This window comes from Haliaeetus leucocephalus, unplaced genomic scaffold (genome assembly GCF_000737465.1).
Source record: "Haliaeetus leucocephalus isolate CR32 unplaced genomic scaffold, Haliaeetus_leucocephalus-4.0 Scaffold373, whole genome shotgun sequence".
NCBI lineage: Eukaryota > Metazoa > Chordata > Aves > Accipitriformes > Accipitridae > Haliaeetus > Haliaeetus leucocephalus.
Genome location: NW_010972809.1, coordinates 6546839 through 6569942, shown reverse-complemented (window position 1 = coordinate 6569942; position 23104 = coordinate 6546839). Strand labels below are relative to the sequence as shown.

The window sequence follows — 23104 nt, the reverse complement described above, 5'->3', positions numbered from 1 at the left end:
GTTTTGGGGTGTGGTTTGTTTTGGTTTTACTTGAGGCCAAAATCTAGTCCTATTAATAAAAATTGACTGTTGCTGGTTGTTTTAGTGAAAACTGAGAACAAGAGTACTGAAGTCAGTGAACTTGATTCTTATCACTGCAAGGTTTTATCCATCCCTCAGTTGACAGAAAGTGCCAGCCTCTGTGTATTGCAGAGTTACTCAAAAGTGAGGCACTAAAAACCCATGTTGGGTGACTTAAAATGAGGACAATTCTCATTTATTTGAAATTTTTGTTCAGAATGTCCTTCTAGAGCTTCCTATAGTTTTACCTAATTTATTACTGTCTTATTTCTGAAAAATGTTTAAAGAGAGAGAAGGAGAATGCACCTTCCATTTTGACAGTTTTCCCTGTTTTTTTTCTAGATCATGGGATTTAGAAAGGCAGATCAAACAGCTGAAAACTTACCGAGATCTCTACCAGGCTCTGTGCAAATGGATCTGTGATGCCAAGCGCAGGCAGGATTCTATCGAGTCCATGAAGCTGTGCGATTGCAACACTATCATGAGATACCTACACGATCAGAAGGTATGCGGCACCTGAATGAGTCTTCTTCAATTATCTGGATTTTAAATTGTTTTGCTATTCAGAAATGTGATGGGTTGACCCTGGCTGGACGCCAGGTGCCCACCAAAGCCGTTCTATCACTCCCGCATCCTCAGCGGGACAGGGGAGAGAAAAATATAACAAAAAGCTTGCGGGTCGAGATAAGGACAGGAGAGATCATTCACTAATTACCATCACGGGCAAAACAGACTCAGCTTAGGGAAAATTAGCTCACTTTTTATTACAAATCAGCCAGAGTAAGGTAAATGAGAAATAAAACGAAATCTCAGAACACCTTCCCTCCACCCCTCCCTTCTTCCCGGGCACAACTTCACTCCCGGATTTCTCCACCAAGCCCCCCCAGCGGCACAAGGGGGACCGGGATGGGGTTTACGGTCATCACATGTTATTTTCTGCCGCTTCACCTCCTCAGGGCGAGGGCTCATCACACTCTTCCCCTGCTCCAACGTGGGGTCCCCCCCACGGGAGACAGTCCTCCACGAACTTCTCCAACGTGGGCCATTCCCACGGGCTGCAGTTCTTCACGAACTGCTCCAGCATGGGTCCTTTCCACGGTGTGCAGTCCTTCAGGCACAGACTGCTCCAGCGTGGGTCCCCCACGGGGGCACAAGTCCTGCCAGAAAACCTGCTCCGTGGGCTCCTCTCTCCACAGATCCGCAGGTCCTGCCAGGAACCTGCTCCAGCGCAGGGGTCCCACGGGGTCACAGCCTCCTTCAGGAACCCACCTGCTCCGGCGTGGGGTCCTCCACGGGCTGCAGGTGGATATCTGCCCCGCCGTGGCCCTCCCTGGACTGCAGGGGGACAGCCTGCCTCACCAGGGGCTTCACCACGGGCTGCAGGGGAATCTTCGCTCCGGCGCCTGGAGCATCTCCTCCCCCTCCTTCTGCACTGACCTTGGTGTCCGCAGGCTTGTTTCTCTTACATGTTCTCACTCCTCTCTCCAGTGGCTGTTTTCTCCGCGTCCCAACTTTTTTTTCCTTCTTAAAAATGTTATCACAGAGGCGTTACCACTATCACTGTTTGGCTCGGCCTTGGCCGGCGGTGGGTCCGTCTTAGAGCCAGCTGGTATAGGCTCGCTCTCTCTCGAACACAGGGGAAGCTTCCAGCAGCTTCTTACAGGAGCCACCCCTGTAACCCCCCCCGCTACCAAAACCTTGCCACATAAAACCAATACAAGAAAATACCAGTATCAATGCAGTCTGCAATACAGTGGCCTGTTTTGAATTATAAAGTATGCAAGCTACCAAGAAACACTGCATGTGTAGAAGGCGGGAGAGAGGAAATATTATCCTTATTACTTTCTGTCAGCACTGCTACAATTATGAACAAGACCAGTTTTGGCTCCTACATGATCACTGACACCTTTACACATCAGCTTTAAATTAATTCAAGGGATTGCATGATGGCGCAAATTATGGGACAAATTATAGCACAAAAATAAAAAGTGAGGAAATACATCTAAGCTGAAGTCAAGGAACTCTCCCTCCCGAGTTCTGGGGGTTGTTCAGTTGCTAGGTGTTCTTTCTGAGAACAACCTTCTCATGCACAGAGAGCTTGCTGTTGTAAAAACTGCATGGCTACAGGTCATTTCAGGTCTCAACCTCTGGGGTCCCAGTGGTCTCATACTGCCGGTGCCTTCTGATGGAGGCAGTGTGTACAGGAGGAAATAACTGGTAAATCTTGAGGGAGTGTTTCACAGCTCACTTTTTTTCTTGACAGAACTTGCACAGTGAAATCTGTGGGAAGCGAGACAAAGTTGAGGAGCTTCTCAAGCATGCAGATCAGTGTTCAGCTGCCATTAAGGTACTTGGATTTCAGCATTTTTATGGGGTGTGGTTTTTCACGGTCAGGCGCATCCCATTGTCTCTGCTCTGCTGGCAGGTGAGATGTCGGCTCCCTGATGTGTGTGTGCAGAAATTGCTGGGGTGAAGCACTTGTGTGTACAAAATATAATGAAAGCAATTTGTGTGCTTGCCACCTGAAGACTACAGGATGATGCAGGAGATACTAGTGAGAGCTTCTCTTCAGAAGAATCAAAGCCTCTTTCTAGCCAGACCAAACTTTCCAGTTCACATGTTAAAAAAATAAGGGACTAGAGAACAGATTGGTAGTTTAGGAATTAGGTCTGATTAGGATTTGGTCTAGGAGGCAAGACAAATGCAGATTAGCAGGAGGAATGGTATGCAATAGCCATGAAAACCAAGAAGATATACAGGGAATGGTTTTGTGGTCTTTGTATTTTTATGTTATCCTTATATCTGTGCTTTCTCCAGCTCAGCCTAGCTTTCTGTGACAAAGATCTTGCTATATACGTGATGTGGCTTACATGATATGAAAGAGATGCAGAGACAGTTATTTCTGGTGAAGTTTTGGTTGATAACAGTACCTAGACCAGTTGCTCCCATCAATCTTTTTCACCTCTGGGTAGCCCTCAACTAACGGAAACGTGTATCTTCCCTTTTTTGTAAAATGTTTTTTCTCTTTTCCCTTTGTCATTCTCCTCCATGAGTCTCCACAGTGGTACTTGAACTGATGGACTTCTCTTTATGATGGAGGATCATCTGTATGTGGCCAGAGATACAAACAAGGGATAATGTAGCTTTTTATTAAAAAAAAACCCACCACAGAACAACCCCAAAATTTTATTTGCGTTTTGGGAAATCCAGATTCCCAGACTTCCTTGGCAGTTGCTAAATAGGTCTTACCTTTCCCTGTTGTTTTACAGGATTATGAACTACAGGTTGCTTCCTACAGTTCTGGGTTAGAAACATTGCTCAACATACCTATCAAGAAGAGTGTGGTTCAGTCTCCTGCAGTGCTGATTCTACAAGAGGTATCTTTCTTTCCTCCCCATCAGTCTTTTGAATACATTTGTTTGTCTGTATGAGTCATTGTGAGTTATATCCAGCTGTATTCTAATAATTAGCGCTGTCATTGGTAATGTGTACTAAGCACATAAGCACAAGAAATTAGTGCAGAATAGTCACTGTGCTGTAAAATCATACTTGGGCTCATTTAGACAGTAGATTAGCCCTCAGAAATTTACCTCATTCCTATTCAATGTCCATTGCATACATATTGTGAGAAGGTAAGATTCATGCCCCCGGTGGTTTAGTCACTTCCAGCCTGGGAATTAACCACTATTAAAAGTTTAACTTGGGTTACTTGTGACTGTCAGACAGGAAGAGCATGATGAACCAGGGGATGAAGCCTTGGATTTAATATCACATCAGCCGCAGGGGAAAATAATCTTGAAAAGGAAGGTGTGGGTTTATCAGAAGGAAGAATTTATACATTTGGGGTCCCCAGAAAGTCATGTGAATTTATGAGGAGGAGAATTTGCTTTTTACTTTGTCAAGTGATAATGTTTTCTCAAGTGGATTGGAATCCTTTAAATGATCTGAGACATAGGTTTGTTCATATCTAAGTCTGTAGTACAAGCTCTTAACAATTCTCTTTCTTTTCAAGGCTAGTGAGGCTCAGTCTCGCTACATAGAGCTTCTTACAAGATCAGGAGATTATTACAGATTCTTAAGTGAAATGTTAAAGAGCATGGAGGACTTGAAGGTAATCTGACTCTTTTATTTTCTTTACCTTCTATTTTTATCAGAGGTTAGCAAGCTATCACTGATGAAAGACTTACTGCTTAAGTACAGTGCAAAACAGTCCACAAAACTAAACACTGAGCTCAGGGGTGTCCCATGAAGGAGGCATATAAGCAGTTTCATGCATCTTTTGTCAAAGAGTACAGTATCTTGCAAAGTTACCTCCAAGGTCACATGTGAGGTGGAGAACACTAACCTTCTTGGTAAATAGGAGGTGTGCATCCAAGCACACAAGAGGTCCTTCTCTGCCCATCATAGCCTTGACCTCAGTGAGAGTACAGTTATCTTAGTGCTGAAAACTTGCTCCTTGTGGTTAAGGGGCCACACCTCATTTCAGGCCATGATCTAAAGTGTTTCAAATGGAGTAACTCCTGAGTTGATACAGCTCAGTGGAAACAGAGAGGCTCATTTAAGAGGTCACATATATGGAATGTGAATCACCTATTTGAAAATGATGCAGGTTCTAAAGAAGGGTATTTAGTACTTTGCTGGTGAACTCTTGGTACATCAGATTTTACTATCTGTATTGCATCTCCCTCCCCCCATCAAGTACCATTTCCCCTCTGAAAGTCATGATGCTGACTTCTGAATAAGGTTTGACTCTGATTAAATAAGGATTCCAGAATTTGTCTTCATGACATTAAGTAAAAAAGGACTTTGAGCTCTCACTGAAGCAGAGAAAAAAATGCTTTGTAAGTTGTCAGTGTTACAAATGTATATTGTATTGCATGTGATGATTTTGAAACAGTTGTCACAAGTGTTTATGTGGGTTTGTTTGTTTTTCTGCTATCATTTTGCAGATGAAAAACACCAAAATTGAACTCCTGGAAGAAGAACTCAGGCTTGCCAGGGATTCAAATTCAGAGACAAACAACAAACACAAATTCCTGGAGCAAAATCTGCAGAAGTACCAGATGGACATTTCTCAGCTGAAGGCAAAGCTGATGAGTTTGGAGGAGATGAAAAGACAAGCTGAAATGGATGGAAATTCTGCTAAGCAAAACCTGGACAAGTGCTACGCCCAAATAAAGGATCTAAATGACAGAATAACCAGACTGACTTATGAGACTGAAGATGAGAAAAGGAAAAGGAAGTTGCTGGAGGATAGATATGAGCAGCAGAAGAATGACTATGACCAGCTGCAGAAAACAAGACAAAACGAGAAAGACAGCCTTGGTTGGCAAAAGTTAGAGTCTGAGAAGGTCATCAAGGAGAAGGAGTACGAGATAGAAAGATTAAGGGTTCTTCTTCAGGACGAAGGCACACGGAAGAGGGAATATGAAAATGAGCTGGCTAAGGTAAGAAACCAGTTTAGTGAGGAGATGAGTAATTTAAAGAACAAGTATGAAACAGAAATTAATATCAAGAAGACTACAATCCAGCAGATAGCTGCACAGAAAGATGATGATGCAAAAGGCCTCAGAGCCCAGGTTGACAGACTGACAAGAGAAAATAGAGACCTTAAGGATGAGATTGTGAGGTTGAACGATGCCATTCTGCAAACCACAGATCAACGGAGGCGGGCAGAAGAAGATGCTCTTCAGCACAAGGCTTGCAGTTCTGAGGTGTCACAGCAAAAGCATCAGTTAGAGCTGGAGCTGAAACAGATCATTCAACTTCGTGGCGAAGACAACTCAAGATATAAGCAGGCTCTGGAGGAGGCTGCCTCAACTATTCAGGATAAAACTAAGGAGCTGGAAAGGCTAAAGGTTCAGCTTCAGGAAGAGGCTAAAAGCCGATGGGAACTTGAAAATGAATTGGCTAAGGTAAGGAACAGTTATGATGAGGAAATTATTAGTTTAAAGAACAAATATGAAACTGAAATTAATATCACAAAGACCACAATTCACCAAGTCACCATGCAAAAGGAAGAGGACACAAATAATTATAGAACACAGCTTGATAATGCCATGAGAGAAAATAGGAATTTGTGTGAGGAAATTAGGAGACTGAAGAATACAATAAGTCAAACAACAGATAATCTCCGGAAAATAGAAGAGAATGCTCAGCAGCAGAAGGCAGCTGGCTCAGAGCTTTCTCAGAAGAAGCAGCAGCTGGAGATTGAGCTGAAACAAGTTATTCAGAGGCACTCTGAAGAAAGCATGCGGTACAAACAGTCGCTTGATGATGCTTCTAAGACCATTAAGGAAAGAAACAAAGAGATTGAAAGGCTGAGAAAGTTGTTGGATGTAGAAACAAGTCAGAGAAAAGAACTAGAGGATGAGAACAGTCAGTTAAAAAGAGTCCAGTTTGACCTGCAGAAAGCAAACACAAGTGCTACTGAGACAATTAACAAGCTGAGGATCCAAGAGCAGGAACTGGCCAGACTGAAAATTGACTATGAAAGAGTTTCACAAGAGAAAAAAGGCAGGGATCAAGAAAGTGCAAAGTTCCAGAGCACTGTAAAAGACTTGCAGATCCAGAAGCATAAGCTGGAGGAGGAACTTTGCAGGCAGAATAAAAATGTAATGGAGGAGACGTCCAGGAGGAAGAAACTGGAGGAGGAAATAGAAGGCATGAGGAGATCTCTCAGAGAGCAATCGGTTAAAATAACTAATCTCACACAGCAGATAGAGGAAGTGTCTATTGTAAAGAAGAGGAATGAAGATGACCTTAGGCACCAAAGAGAAGTATTAGATGGTCATGTGAGAGAGAAGCAGAGATACATGGAGGAGATAAGAAAATACACATCTGATATTGAGACTTTACGCCGTCAGTTGGTCCAAGAACAGGAGCAATTAAAACAGGCTCATCTACGATACGAGCACTTACAGAAAACCTCTGAGGAAAAAAGCAAAAACTTGAATGAGTGCAAAATAGAAATTGAAAGGCTTCAGTCTCTCACTGAGAACCTAACCAAGGAACACTTGTTACTGGAGGAAGAGCTGCGAAATGTTAGATTGGAGTACGATGACCTCAGAATGGTCAGAAGTGAAGTTGATGAGAAAAATACTGCCATTGCTGAACTAAAGAATCAGCTTCAGACAAGCAGCAAGCAAACCCTGGAACTTCAGGGGTTGATTAATGATTTACAGAAAGAAAGGGAAAAATTGAGACAGGAAATTGAAAAATTCCAAAAGCAAGCTCTAGAGGTATTCACACATATTTTGATCCCAGCTTTACTGTCTCTCAGATACATAGTTAATTGCAGTGCCCATTTGAATCGACTTAATTCACACTTTGCTGTTTAAGTTCACTGTACTTGTGACTAATATCCCCTTTATGGCACTTCCCCTTGTTCATTTTTAAACAAAAATGGCAGGATTTGCCCACTTTCTTAGCCTCTTTACTCCCTGGGAGCTAGGGAGCCATAAGCTGTCTTACTGTCTAGCTGAGCCTTGGGCTCAGCCCTTGCCCCAGGAGAAACCCTGGGTCTGTGCCAGTCTCCACCAAACCATCCTAGGGAAAGATGAGAGTACATGGAGTACCACTGTGCTTTAGCTGTACCGTGCTGGCTGTGTGCTTCCCCAGGCTGTTTCAGCCAGGATGGGTTAAAGCAGTCCTTTGAGGCTGACCTGAGTGCTATCACAGACTAAACCAGCTAAAAATCCCAGAACCAACAAGCTGTCAAAGTGCTGCTTAGCTGGGTAAGGTGTTGACTACAAGTGAGGATTAAAGATCAGGTTGTCAGCTGTACGTAAGGTACTTAAAGCCTACATTTCATTAACTGTTTGGGGGATTTATGTTCCTAAGTCACTAAGGGCATTTGCAAATTTTACGCTTGGCCCTTATTTCTTAAACTTGAAGTGACAGCATAAACAAGTTAAAGAAAACACTTTTTCGTATTTCATTGTTCTGCCTGTTTTCTTGTCCAAAGAGCTACTGTTTAAATATACACAAGTGAGCACTTGTGAAAATGTTTCTTTGCTTTTTCCTATACTTGCCCTTTATATTTTTCTCTCATTCCCATTCTCAACTATTCTTTCCCTTATTCAGTTTTTCTTTATTTTAAAAATCTTAATACTGATTTTTTAAAACTACTAACATTTAGGATTATCTGACATCTGTGCATATATATATATACACATATATATATGCATGTATTACAAATATATAAAATTGAGTTCTGTTTAATATGGACTGCATACAAATGTGCATGCTTGTAGGTGTTTGTTTATATATATATATGAAGACATGAAGTGAATTAAAAAGTAAAGCAACACAGGTAAAATTGTTTGGAGTAACGTGAAACTAATAGGAAAGCGAAAATTAAGTGATATATTTCCTTTTTATCCATGTATGACCAGTCCTTAGCTGATACAAATTCACCCAGGTTAGTAGGACTACGCCAGGGTACATCTGCTGAGCATCAGACTCTTAATGAGTCTTGAATGCTCTGTGTATGTGTAGGTGTACTATGAGAAGTATTAAAAAATTATAAAGAGCTAACTAAATCAGCAGAAAATCAAGGTTATGGGTAACAGAATGGAATCTCCGGCAGTACGAGAGACATTGTCAGTGAAGGGACAATGTATCTTCACTGGTTTATGTGTATCCATGGTCTTGGGTAAGGCACTGCTGCGACTAGAATGTTTTTCTGTGGCAGCATGCTGTGGGCTAAATGACAGGCTGAAGAGCATTGTAAGTGGAGAGCATAACTAACCAGCATAAACTCTAACCATCCTCTCTTGGTTTATTTCTTCTTTAAAATTGTAGGCATCCAATAGGATTCAAGAATCCAAAAATCAGTATAGTCATATTATGCAAGAAAGAGAAACCTTGCTGATAAAAATGAGTGCTTTGGAGCAAGACAAAGCCAGGCTGCAGAGATTAGAAGAGGAGCTGAACCGTTTGAAAGTTACCCTGGAATCAGAGTCTCGTTTGAAGCAACGCCTGGAAAGTGAGAAGCAACAAATCCTGAATGACCTCAATCAATGGAAGAGCCAGCACTCCCGGACAGAGGAATCCATAAGGAAGATCCAGTGTGAGAGAGAGAAGAGTGAGAGGGAGAAGAACACCCTGAGGAGTGAGATTGAAAGGCTGCAGATGGAGATCAAACGCATTGAGGAGAGATACAGGTGCAGACTGGAAGAGACCGCTGTCAAAAACCAGTCAGAGTTGGAGTCTGAGCGTCTCAGGCTGCAAAGAGAGATTGAAAAACTCAAGCAACGCCCATATGGGTCCCACAGATCTACGCAGACTGAGGAAGACTTTTGTATCGATGCCTCCAAGTTGCTGTTCAGTGGTCTGCGGAAGAAGATTACAGCAATGCAGCTGTATGAGTGTCAACTGATAGATAAACTCACACTGGATAAACTGCTGAAGGGGCAGAGGTCAGTGGAAGAAGTCGCGGCTGACATTGAACCCTACCTCAAAGGGGCAGGTGCTATTGCAGGGGTGTCTCTTTCACCCAGACAGAAGTACTCTTTTGTTGAGGCCAAACGGAATCAGCTGCTTACAGCAGAAAACGCAGTCCTGCTCTTAGAAGCCCAGGCAGCAACAGGAGGCGTGATAGACCCACATCGAAATGAGATGTTAACTGTGGACAGTGCTATCGCCAGAGATCTGATTGACTTTGATGACAGAGAACAAATCTATACAGCAGAAAAGGCTATTACAGGATTTAAAGATCCTTTCTCAGGCAAAACTGTGCCAGTATCTGAAGCCATCAAGAAAAACTTGGTTGACAGAGAAACTGGGATTCGTCTGCTTGAAGCCCAGCTGGCTGTAGGAGGGATTGTTGATCCTGTCAATAGTGTCTTCCTACCCAAAGATATAGCTTTATCTCGTGGGTTGATTGACAAAGACCTGTACAGGATCCTAAACAACTGCCAAGGCACTACAAAGAATTTCATTGATCCTACCACCAAAAAGGCAGTCACTTACATGCAGTTGAAGGAAAAATGTAGAATTGAACCACACACTGGTCTGCTCCTCCTCCCAGTGCAGAAGAGGAGTATGTCATTCCAAGGAATCAGGCAGCCTGTCTCAGCAGATGCACTGCTCGAGGCTGGAATTATTAAGGAATCAACAAGGAATGATTTGGAAAGAGGTGCAATTACAGTGGAAGAAGTGAGTGCGAGAATTATTGATTTCCTTCAGGGCTCTAGCTGTATTGCTGGTATCTATAATGAGGCTACTAAAGAGAAGCTTGGCATTTACCAGGCTATGAAAATAGGTTTGGTTAGACCGGGGACAGCCCTTGAACTCCTAGAAGCACAGGCAGCCACAGGGTTCATAGTGGATCCTGTCAGCAATGTGAGGCTGCCTGTTGAGGAAGCTTACAAAAGAGGTCTTGTTGGAATTGAGTTTAAAGAGAAACTTCTCTCTGCCGAAAGAGCTGTCACTGGGTACAAAGACCCAGAAACTGGAAACATCATTTCTCTGTTTCAAGCAATGAACAAAGAGCTCATAGAGAGAGGCCACGGCATTCGTTTGCTGGAGGCCCAGATTGCTACCGGAGGAATCATTGACCCCAAAGAGAGCTACCGCTTGCCAGTGGAGACGGCCTACAAGCGTGGCTACTTCAATGAAGAGCTGAACCAGATCCTTAGTGATCCAAGTGATGACACCAAAGGGTTCTTTGATCCCAACACAGAGGAGAACTTGACGTACTTGCAGCTGAAAGATAGATGCATAAAGGATGAAGCGACAGGGCTCTGCCTTCTGCCCCTGAGAGAGAAGAAGAAGGTGGTGCACACCTCACAGAAGAACACCCTTAGGAAACGCCGGGTTGTCATTGTAGATCCAGAAACAAACAGGGAAATGTCTGTACAGGAGGCATACAGCAAAGGCCTCATAGATTATGACACCTATACAGAACTAGCTGAACAGGAGTGTGAGTGGGAAGAAATAACTATTACAGGATCAGATGGCAGCAGTAGAGTAGTCCTTGTCGACAGAAAAACTGGTAGCCAGTATGACATCCAAGATGCTATTGATAAAGGTCTGGTTGAGAGGAAGTTTTTTGACCAGTACCGTTCTGGCAGTTTAAGCCTGACGCAGTTTGCAGACATGATTTCCTGCCGTAACGGCACTGATGAGGTGTTTCGGCATGAGTCGGTGACTCGGTCTCCCACAGTGCTGAGCGTCAGGAGTTCTTCTTCACTGATCAGGAGCGGTTCTTTTTCAGAGACCCCAGAAGAGTGCAGTCCTATTGCAGCCATATTTGACACTGAAAACTTGGAGAAAATCTCCATTTCAGAAGCTATACAGCGGGGCATCGTGGATAGCATCACTGGGCAACGGTTACTTGAAGCCCAGGCCTGCACAGGGGGCATAATATGTCCTACCACAGGCCAGAGGCTTTCGCTTCAGGAAGCCACTAGCCAAGGCATCATTGATCAGGATATGGCCACGCGTCTCAAACCAGCCCAGAAGGCCTTCATAGGGTTTGAAGGCATAAAGGGAGGACGCAAGAGGATGTCAGCTGCTGAAGCAGTGAAGGAAAAATGGTTGCCTTATGAGGCTGGGCAGCGATTCCTTGAATTCCAGTACCTCACTGGCGGTCTCGTGGACCCAGAAGTGCGTGGAAGAATAAGTACTGAAGAAGCTATTAGGAATGGATTGATTGATGGTCGCGCTGCCCAGAAATTGCAAGACACGAACAGCTATCCCAAAATTCTGACCTGCCCCAAGACCAAACTGAAAATATCCTACAAAGATGCAATGAATCGGTCAATGGTGGAAGACATCACCGGGCTTAAACTCTTGGAAGCAGCCTCCGTTTCATCTAAAGGCATATCCAGTCCCTACAATGTCTCCTCAGCACCCGGCTCTCGCTCTGGCTCTCGCTCTGGTTCGCGTTCAGGCTCACGCAGTGGGTCTAGGAGAGGAAGTTTTGATGCATCAGCGAGTTCTTCATATTCCTACTCGTACTCAACCTTCAGCAGCGGGTCTATTGGGCGCTAGTAACAAGTGAGGGAATGTGTCTGCATTTTAATATCATTTAGATGATTCTATATCCCCTCTCCTTAGAAAAACCCCAAACAACCGAACAAGAAAGCAACCCAAAGCAAAACCCTTAAGTCTTTTCTGGGTGTGTTCAATTTCTCTTCTGAAAAAGCTGTAAAATGCTTGAATGCAAATTTATGGAATATAGATCAGGGGATGCAAAAAGTCATGTTTGTGAATTTTGAGTTTTGGTTCCCGTTTCCTTTTAGTGTTTGGATTTTAATTGGTCTCTGTATATTTTAAATACTGTCATGTGCCTTCTCCTGTTATCTGTAACTGTCAACCCATAAGCTGATAACTGAGGTTTGAAAGTCTTGCAGTAGTTAATTTTTTTCCACATAGAGCTTTTTCAATTTGCTGTTATGAAGAAAAAACTACTAACAATGTGGACAGAAAATGCCTTTAATATTGGTTTAGAATCTATACTATAACATGAAAAGCTCTGTCTTCCAGATACTCTACTTCTCTGTGTTTGGCTAGCAATTTTCTTAAGTATAACTTGGTGGATATAAAGGGCTATCACTAGGCTGGGCTTTTGTTTTACTGTTACCCATATGTATTTTCTACTGTTTTGCTTTATTTCCATGTAACAACAACAAAAACTACCTAACTGCACCAAGTGAGCTATCCTGGGCAATAAACTTTTGAAGTTTTAAAGTATTTGTTGTGTGCTTATTAAATTTAGCTATGGACATTCTTGGAGGCACAGATTAGAGAAGGAAACATTTTTAAAAGTAACAAGTACTAGCTTTGTCATAAAAATAGTGTACAGGCACATTATTTTTCATTATGCTGATCCATGATTTTTATGAAATTGGAATTCTGATTCTGCATTTTCAGTAGGAAAATGAAGATAGCACCAATAATGGAAAGTATGCCCCTAGAAGCAGAAAGCCCATTTCTGCAGTTGGTTATAGACTTGATGATGGCCAGAAGCATATTTCTTCTGCTTGTGATCCAGCCTGTTGTCTCTGCAGCTACAATCGACTGAGTCAATTCTCCCTTACGCATCTAGGTAACTTTGGACAACAAGCAGAACAAAGATAGAGTGATGGGGCTTAGCCAGCCAGCCAGCCAGCATGGTGGCACAGGAGGATCTTTCAAAACCTGAACAACCCTCTTGTAATGTCCTCCCACCTCTTCTGCTGAGTCCTGGAAGCTTAGGTTGAGAAAATAGTAAGAGTCTGTAGCTGTTTGCATGATGCCTTGCTGGTGGCAGCCTGCTGACTCCTTTCATAGGAGCTGAGAAACCAGAACGGGACTAAGTGACCACAGGATTAGAGGACGTAATGTGGTTTGAAACTGCTTCAGCTGCCATGAATGTTCTTCAGCCAGTGCAGAAGATTATTTGTACACATCAAGACTGTCCTGTCCTCTCCCGTTTGCCATGCAGTGGAGTTGCCTCTGGGTAGGCATTATGTTCTTGGCAGGGAAGAATCACTGGCAAGAATTTAGTATGGTTTTAGACAACTGCTAGTACAGAGCTTTAATGAAAAAACTTGAAATAAATTCTTCCTGTAAGTAGTTGAAAGTGTCGCCTGAAGCACATACCTGCTTTTAGCCATGTACCATGTAGGATCACCACCTGTCTATTAATTTTACCAGTTGCTACAGATAGGAAGAAACTGATAGGCACAAATGCTAATCGCTGTTAATGATGCTGCCTGATTTTTGTAGCATGTTCCTTTTCTGGAGTAAGGAGTAACATCGGTTTTCTGCAGTAAGGAATAGCATGGGTTTTGATACTGCTGTCTCTGGCTAAAGCGTACCTTCTAGCCTGAAAAGCATTTCTAGTGTTTTCTGAAGATGAGAGCTGTGTATAAAGTCTCTGCTGTATATACAGCGTCCTCAGTTACTGGACTAAGAAATTAAACGGACTGGTACATAGACCTCTACAGAAAGTAGGTGAGAAAGTGCCTCCCATCTCCTAGGAAACTCCGCAGCTTTGGAGGTTTCTCTCTACAGCTGAAGTTTATTAGCTGTACCCTAAAGGAAGAGCCAGTGTCTGAATGGCTTTCTGACTGCTAGGGAGAAACAGCCCTGTAAAAAAAAAAAAATCACTGCTTTATTTAATCCCAGGCTGTTTCTGCAGTCTTAAATGACTAGGGCGTTCCTGGGGTCTACAGTAAAAGTAAAACTGGTCATTACTGAAGGAAAGTTTGCTGTTGGGTGCATGCACCCCTTGCATGGGCTGAGAAATCCTGCATCCTCTTCGCAGCAGAATTGCCGCAGGAATCAGCTTTTGCACAAGGCATTGCTGGCATCTCTGTTAGGTTGTTTAAAGCTCCATCTTTACATACTACCTTTCTAACTGCTCAGTCAAGCTTTTGTCCTATCATAGTGGCCTAAATATAAGATCATCTCACAGAAATGATGATGACACCACTTCCTCCTTGCATACACTCCAGCAGCAGATGCTAGTGTGGCTTTCGTCAGTGGTGGCCTTATACAGCCAGAGGTGTTTGGTGGAGGAGACCCAGGTGTTACTCAGGACCTGAGTAGCAGCTGAGCCAGAGTAGGCAGCAGGTGGGACAGGATACTGCTAACGTGGGGTGCTAAAGATATAAGTGCAGAGTTTTCCACCGCCATAAAAAGGTGCTGAGGAAGGAGCTTGGGAAGAATCTCTGTCTTCCAGAGCTGAAGTTTAGCAGTTGTAACCCCATGGGGATTGCTCAGCCAGTGGAGAGGCACAGCAGGTGAGCACGCCCAGAGGGGCAGGGTGTTGTGGAGCTGGGGAGACTGGGTTTGTGGCAGTGCCTGGCGTTTCTGAGATAGGAGGGCTATGCCTGGGGTTTGTAGAGCAGGCAGGCTGTGGTTTTGTTGTGGTGTGATGTGGTGGGGGTGTAGAGGTGAGCGTGGGGCTGCTGCTGTGGATTTGGGTGCAGGGTGTTCAGAGGCTCTCTAGCTCTTTTGCAACAAAGGTGAAATGAACTCTGTTCATGCATTTTGGAAGAAAGGCTGGCAACTTTAAATGATCCCTGCTGCTGAGAAAGTAATTCTTTAGTACTGAAAAGCCAGAATAAAAATGTTGGTCCAGCCTGTGGCTGTAAGCACTTCCCTGAGCAAGAGTGCCGGGCTGAGTGTACACATCAGCAGCCTTATAGCTTGCAGTCAGTCCTCTGAATTTGCTGTCTCCTGTTTCCTCCCTGCACCTTGGGGTAGGTGATGCTCACTGTATTCCATGGCAAATGGGTGCCCAGTGTGCTGACCTGGCTGCTATGGCTGGGGAGGATTCAGTCATTAGTAGGGTCAGCTCCCTAGAGAATTGGGCTTTGCTCCAACAGGATTGGAATTTATGTCTGAGAGTTTTATTGACTGAGTTAATGGTCTTGATGTTGTGAATTTGCTGTCCTTTGGCTCAAGGCTGGGAAAAGATGGCTGCTTAGGACCCAAGGATATAAGGCACCACATGGTTTGCACGATGCAGCAGTGCTCAAGCCAGAGTTTTGCCTGTCTTCTGCTGTTTGGAAATGCACACATGCCACGGTTAATTAATAGTCTAGTCATGTGAATATGAAAGAGGAGTGGGGAGATTTACAGAATAGCAATGATGTGACACTGTAAAATTGTCTGAATTACTATTAAATTATAAGTATTTATGCAAAGGGTGGGTTTTGGGGTGGTGCAGTTTTGGGGGTTTTTTTGGGTTTTTTTTTTTTGTATTTGTTCCAATTTCTATACACTTTTATGATATAAATCTGGAGGAGTCATTTACTTTGAAGTTTCTGTGAACCTAGGCTGTTCTGAGATAAGCAGAATTTAGTTGTCACGTGTTACTTTCTCAGAATAATGCTATACTTGAAAATACTTTTTTTTACATGCCCAAACAATGTGAGACCAATTCTTGGGCCCCTCAAGGTAGGCTGTGCATAGGCTCTCTGCTTCTTTCTGACCTGTGTTTGCTAGCCTGGTGTTTAATGATTATGAACCTGTGATTTGATAATTTTTTTTGTCCTCAGTTACATCAAATACACAGTTGATACAGTTATATATGTATCCTATAATAAAGAAAAAGTGATGTTTGGGGCTCTGTTCATTATCTTTCAGAGCCACTTTCAGCTTTAGTAGTTTATCAGCAAAATATTTTATGGTAGCATTAATCCAGTGGGAGGCTCCATTAGGAGAGTTGAACATCTGTCAGTTAATACATCAGATGTTTAAGTAGCTGATCCCTCTGTAGTTTCCTATTCTGTTGGCAGGCTAGGGATGTATGTAATGCAATGCTTTGCTTCACAAGGTCCAGGTGAACCAGGGAGTGATGGGGTGCCCAGGGTGGCCACTGTGTCTGGGGGGATGTGTTTTGCCTGGCTGCCTATCTTGGGCAGCCACAGGATATCCAGGGGACCATGAAAAGGGGAAAAAGAGTCTGTATAAAGAAAATATGCTGAAAGAGTTGACTCCCCATCAAGTACCACAAAGCCATCTGCTCACGCTGCTTTGACTGGGAGTGACTCCATGAGAAGTGGTGGAAGTGTACTAGTGTAAAATTTGAGGAGGATCCGAGTTCAGCACATGCTTCAGAGGAAAATTGGTAACACCAGCAAATGGTGAGGATTAGGAGGTCAATTGGAATTGAGCAGCAAACTGTTGGGGAGGGACATGCCTTCTCTTAAATTCTCCAGCATGTGCTGCACCTGGGCTAGGGGGTCCTCATTGCTTAATCAGCCTGTGGCAGATACTTAAATGAGGGTGCCTGAGTTACCTGGCACTGGAAAGGCTGCTGGGAGACAAAGCGGATTTCTCTCCTTTTCCTTCAACGTGCCAACAGACATGCTCGTGCCATTTGTCTCACCAAGACCCTAGGGATACATCCTGTTATCTGCCTATATGGTGGCAACTGTTGGACAAACTCAGTTTCTCACAGAGGTCGAATGAGTACTGTGATTCCAACGCAGCTAAAACAGTAAATATATAGGAGCTGCGCTGAGTACTGTTATCTGATCAAAAATAAGCCCTTTACTATATAAAAAGCTTTCCCACTCCTGTGATGTTGTGTTTAATGGCTGAATCAATGGTAAATAGAGGACAAAACTATTCAATAAGAGGTGGCTGTCACTCAACGTGTACATTACCTCCAAGACCTTGGCATCCATCTAAGCCAGGAAGACCTCTGCTCAAATTGCCCTTCTGCCCTTTACAGCCTTTGTCTCCTGCATGACACAACATAAGAGGAGAAGCACGTCTAGCCACTGTGTGACTGCTTTATGAACTGACCCGAGGGGGTTCTGGAGTCCTACCTGGTTTCCCAGCTGCTCCCTTCACTCCAGGAAATCCCATAGGTCCTCTGGGGCCAGGCACACTGTTAAGTCCAGGCAGACCAGGTTTTCCTTTCTTAAAATGTTGCAGATTTTCTTTTTGCTAAATTAGGCCAAGAGTAATGTGTTTGTTTTCGTAGGAGAAAAAAAATAAAGCTAAGAACAAAGTACTGGAAAGGGTTTTTTGGGGGGGGGGGGGGGGGGGGGGGTTTGTGTGTTTTTGTTTTTGGTTTTGTTTTTTTTTTTTACAAGCAACCAAGGATAGAACTGGGATAGTACTTGGTTCCTTGGCTGAGCTAAGGAGCTTAAAAACATAATCCAATGTTTCATTTTCATATGGTTTTATTTTTAAAACTTTATGATTAAACTTAGTTCAATTCTAAAATGTTGCTATAAACATTTGCATTTAGGAAATATCAGGAAAATCTTTAAACCTCTCTAGCTCTTTTTTATTTGTAAAGCTGCTCATAGCATTTAGCACAAGTTTCAAAATAGTTGTAACTGATCTGGCGTTGTTTGGTTTTCTGGCAAATAATTTGGTGGGGGGTAGGGAGTAGGAGGAATGCACTTATCTATAGCCTGGGAACTTTAGAGTCTCCATTTCTTTCAGGTTGCTATTAGAGCTTCTGATGCAATGTTTTCCATTTTATTCACTTATCTGTGGACCCTCTGCTGTGCAAGTTGGAGGAGGAAGGGTGTGGGTTCCACCACTGTTTGACAAATATAGCAACCTTGGTGTTTGCAGATGGCTTGGTTCTATTAAGTGAATCCTGGGGTGGAATGCAGAAAAACATTGAAATTGTAAGAGGTCTTTTGTGATCTGACAGGCCTCAAAACACAAGGGGAGAAGTGCCATGGCTTTCCATCCAGCCTACATAGGACTTTTATACAATCAGTGACTGTCTGGCATGGACAATAAGTGGCACACCCCTCAATATGACTCTCAAGTTCCTGGCAAGAGAAGGTTACCTGTCGTCTTTCGAATCAGGCTCTGTCCACATCTGTGGACATAGTACATATATTTGAGTCAAGCAAAAACTACTGTAAAACCTTAATTTACTGCAAATGAACTGATTTCTCTTTTTTCTAAGGTGGGAGCTGGACCCCAATGAGAGTGAAGGAGAGAGGTGGGAGAGGCCTGATGGTATGTAGGGATGACAAGGGACTCTGTATCGTGATGCATCATCTTTCCTGCAGAGACCAATCACCAGCCTTACTTAGATGGATGGGCTGCCTTTACTTAACCCAGAAAATGAACATGTATAAGTTTTATATATGTTTGATAAATAGCCTGGGAACTTTAGAGCCTCCATTTCTTTCAGGCTGCTATTAGAGCTTCCAGATTCAATTAGGAACATGCTTATACCCATTGTGAGCTCCTGGTGGGGAGTGTTTGAAGACAGGGTGCAAAATCATCTCTAGTGGTTGCCACCTCCTCTTACTACTGACTCCACGGTGGTAGGTGTGAGCTCTGGTCTCACCCAATATCCAGTTCCACAAGAGTATACTGGACACTTACCTGCTGTGTGTAAGGTGGAAGTTAGAGTACTTGCTATGGTATGTTGTGATAGGCCACGACAGTTTGTGGGGAGTCAGCATGGACCATCGCTGTTCTGGGTTGAGCTCTGGTCCTTGTGACTGAGGGGTTGCTGGAGCCAGGCCTGTGTCTTGGTCTATGCTGCATTACTCTGGCACAGCTCTTACCTTTTTTTTTTCCCCCAGGTGTCCCTGGGGAACTAGTTAGTGCCACTTTGGTAGGGGGACAGGCACTGGTATGCGTGTATTGGATACTGGCCGTGTACTTGACTATCCAAGCTTTTACCATGCTCTGACAAAGTTCATACACTTGGACCAGAAGACTTGTTAGATGCTGCAAACATGGCTGTGTGTGTGAGTCCTAAATTAATCAGAAATTACACTTGTTCTAGAGGATATAAAATGGCAGGCTGTACCTAGACTTTGCCACTAATGTGCACAGAGGCTGCTTAAAAGGTCAGTTATATGTCTGCTTGATTTTACTTAACATTAATAATACATTACCTTACTTGGGTTATTTTTACAAGTGTACTTAGTAAGAGGTTTTTAAGTTTGATATATTTTTTAAAATATTTTTTTCCCCACTTGGAAGATTTGGCTTATCTTTCCTCTAGAGATCATTTTTGGGCAGATTTTCTCTTTTACAGATTTGCCTGCTTTACAGTTCTCCAATTTCAATATTTGAAATATCTGTATCCTTAAGTCAAATTCAGACTTGGATCTTGAATTCTCCCAAAGTTTTGGTGGGCAGGTCTCCAGAAATATTCAAGATTACCCCCCCCCCCCCCACCCCCTTTTTCTCTCTGGAAACAAAAGCAGCTCCTACAAATAAGGCTTTCCCCTCCTGCTGGCAACCTTGGAAGCACCTTCAGATGACCATTTCTCATCACACCTTGTTGACCTGCAACTGCTGCACAGTGCCATGCACACCTGCCCCAGGGATCAGTAGGACTCTGCTTATAGCAGGGAGGTGATGCTTCCCTTAGTCCTAGCTACACCTCAGATATCCACATCATTCACAAGAAGATTGTAGTTGTGTGTTTGCCTGAGAAGGTGCAGTTAGACCTTAGCACCATGGCATCCTCCTGCTATCTACCAGCTTCTCTCCAGACTGCTGTCTTTCCTGCTCAGGTTTTGCAGCAGCCTGGAAATGGTATGCGAAGCAGTAAAAAGCAAAACAAAAAAACCAAAAACCCCTCTAAAAAACCCCAAAATCGCTGCTTCCTACTCTCCTGGCACATGGACAGGCATGTACTGCCACGTATGTATTTGTACTACATTGGGTCCTAAAACTGGTACCCAAGCTGCACCAGTGAAGAAGTGGATTGTGCTGTGTAGCACAAAGCCTGGTCTTCCTTGGGAGCATCCTTGACCTTGCTCACCCTCAGGTCCTGCCAAGGCAGTTGAAAACATCTGGGATCATTCACTTCTGGAAAAAGGCAGTTAGTGATAATAGACCTTGATCCAAGCTCGCTATGCAGTTAAGGTGAATCTTAAGAGAGTTATTAAGCTGGACTTAGCCATCATGGCTTATGGAACTTGTATTTATTTTTTTAGTTCTAGAGGAGTGATAAAATCTCTATTTCTAGCTCATTTTTACAGCAACCCTGACTAGCAGGAAAGGAGAAGCTTAGAAGGCAGCAGCAATAGCCAAGGATATTATTGGATTACATGGCAAGCCTCTTGGTGTAATCATAGTAAACATTAGGCTGTAGGAATCATCTGGAGTTCTTTAGCCACTCTTAGATTTTTGGCAAGGCTTATAGCTCTAAAGTCAGTCATGTACTGTTGGAAGGTAAAGCCCTGGAAGATGCTACTTTCTGCTATAGTTTTGCTGCTTCTGTTTCCCAGTTACTGAGAGTGCTAAAACTGATTTCATGCGCTAGCCACGCTGTATTGCCTCTTGGTCCTGGGGATCCTGTCTTCCCCCCCCCCCATCCCTGTGATCTCCAAGGGACCCTGAGGAAACAATGAAATCTTTGTCAGGGTATGCTTTTAGTGCTTGAAAACTGCCTTCGTTAGCATTTTGAATTGAACCCTAACTCGCATGCTTTCCTGGACTGCTATCCACTCCTGAGATCCCACATACCCTTCACCCTGGAAATAACAAAGCGCTCCAAATAAAGCTCCCCATCTTGCTTGTTATTCCTCAGTGTTGCAGAGGATGTTTTTGCTTTTGTTTGTATATCTAAGTGAATTTAATGCTCTCCAATAATTTGCTTTGATACCACTAGACAATTATTTCCAGCATAGAACAGGAACTGCTTGAAAGCTGGAAGTTTATACATCATGTTTCACTTACATGCTTTTAGTTAGCCATCTTCAGGCACAAAAGAACTTTGATTTTAGGCCAGCTGAACAATGTATGGAACAGTTTGTTCCTTTCTGTTTTCCAGCTCACCCCCCAAGAGAAAATCCTGTTAGCCTTTCAGCAAACCAAAGAAATGGCATTTTCTGCACAATATTATGCAGTGAAGCCAAAGCATTGCAGTGAAGTCCTTTTAGAAGTAAGAACAAGGTGCTGTTCCACAGCAAGGATGCTGGCAATTTCCAAAAAGGGAAAAAATAGGATAAAATGTTTTCATTATGGATTCCTAAAAGTTGCTTTTTAAAAAGTGCATTTGCTTTTGCAGAAACTTCTGGCACCACTGATATTGATGATATAGGGCCAAACTCAAAATAGACTTTGTTTTATATCATATGCTCATCTTCTCCAGTCTCTCCCATACCTCCTGTATAACCTTAGGTAAAGCAAAATTAAAGGAACGGTGCTGTAATTGAGTTGCCTGAAAGTGTGTGGTATGCAGCGTATGACATCAAAAAGATTGTGATCCTTTGAATAACAAGCATCAGAAAATCACCTTTTATAAGCTTTTATCAGTGTCATGGTTTAACCCCAGCCAGCAACTAAGCCCCATGCAGCTGCTTGCTCACTCCCCATCGGTGGGATGGGGGAGAGAATCAGAAGGGTAAAAGTGAGAAAACTTGTGGGCTGAGATAAAGACAGTTTAATAGGGAAAGCAAAAGCCACGCGTGCAAGCAAATCAAAACAAGGAATTCATTCACCACTTCCCATGGGCAGGCAGGTATTCAGCCATCTCCAGGAAAGCAGGGCTCCAGCACGCCTAACAGTGACTTGGGAAGACAAATGCCATCACTCCAAATGTCCCCTCCTTCCTTCTTTCCCCAGCTTTATATGCTGAGCATGATGTCATATGGTCTGGAATATCCCTTTGGCCAGTTTGGGTCAGCTGTCCCAGCTGTGTCCCCTCCCAACTGCTTGTGCCCCCCCCAGTCCGCTCACTGGTGCGGTGGGGTGAGAAGCAGAAAAGGCCTTGGTGCTGTGTAAGCACTGCTCAGCAATAAGAAAAACATCTTGGCATAATCAATGCTATTTTCAGCACAAATCCAAAACATAGCCCCATATTAGCTACTATGAAGAAAATTAACTCCATCCCAGCCAAAACCAGCACAATCAGTTTTCAGTCTCAGAATGGCTGTTTTGCAAAGACCACAGTCAGGACTAATCACCCTGTATAATAATAATAATTATTATATTAAATTACAATTATTAAATATTTCCTTAATTTTTATAGTCATGAATAAAATATTCTCAAGGCTACAGAGTGTCTGTCAACCACGTAGCTGTATATTTGAATCCTGTCCTTTGGTTGATGAAGTGAGATTGCCCAAGTTCTTTGTGCCCTTCTTAAGTAACTTGTGCAGAAATAGCAACCTTAAAGAGTAGACAGTTCTTGGTAGTCCTATTCCTTTAGCTAAGCCTGCTGAAAGTCACCAAATCTTTCCTTAAGCCTGATTTTTCCAGTCTTCTAGGTCCTTGAGCGCTCAGTCCTGCTGGAGTCAGGAGGGCTCATTCTGGGGAAAGGTATTTCCATGAGTGAGCAGGAATAGTGACCTGGTCCCTGTAAAGGCATTTTTGTTACAGTGGTGGGGGCTAGGATGTGTAGGGCCTGTCTGGGCCTCTTGGGAGCACCAGCACTGGGATAAACCCTGCCTCATTGCTAATGATCCTACTGGTTTCATTAATGACAACTTGAGTGAGCACACACCAAAGCAAATAATAGTTCAGTATAGAGTAGGTCTATAGTGCCTAAATCTTCTGTGACTTAGTTCTGCAAGATTTCTGTGAACTTATTTGGCCATGAACACATGAAGGATTTGCATGTTCAGGATGTCCATTCTCAGCATCG

At 43.3% G+C, this 23104-nt stretch overlaps 1 protein-coding gene across 2 annotated transcripts in view; it reads left to right on the top strand.

Moving 5' to 3' along the window:
• DSP (desmoplakin) overlaps positions 1-12123 on the top strand; it is a 40027-nt gene extending 27904 nt beyond the window's left edge. The window contains exons 19-24 of one of the 2 annotated variants that reach the window (XM_010573237.1): positions 403-565; positions 2324-2407; positions 3330-3437; positions 4073-4171; positions 5010-5507; positions 8866-12123. In XM_010573237.1, coding sequence (XP_010571539.1) covers positions 403-565; positions 2324-2407; positions 3330-3437; positions 4073-4171; positions 5010-5507; positions 8866-12060 — 4147 coding nt within the window. In that variant the 3' untranslated portion in view covers positions 12061-12123. Of the gene's footprint in view, positions 1-402; positions 566-2323; positions 2408-3329; positions 3438-4072; positions 4172-5009; positions 7302-8865 lie in introns of both variants that reach the window. The other variant, XM_010573236.1, reaches the window with a different exon arrangement.
• Positions 12124-23104: the final 10981 nt, after the last annotated feature.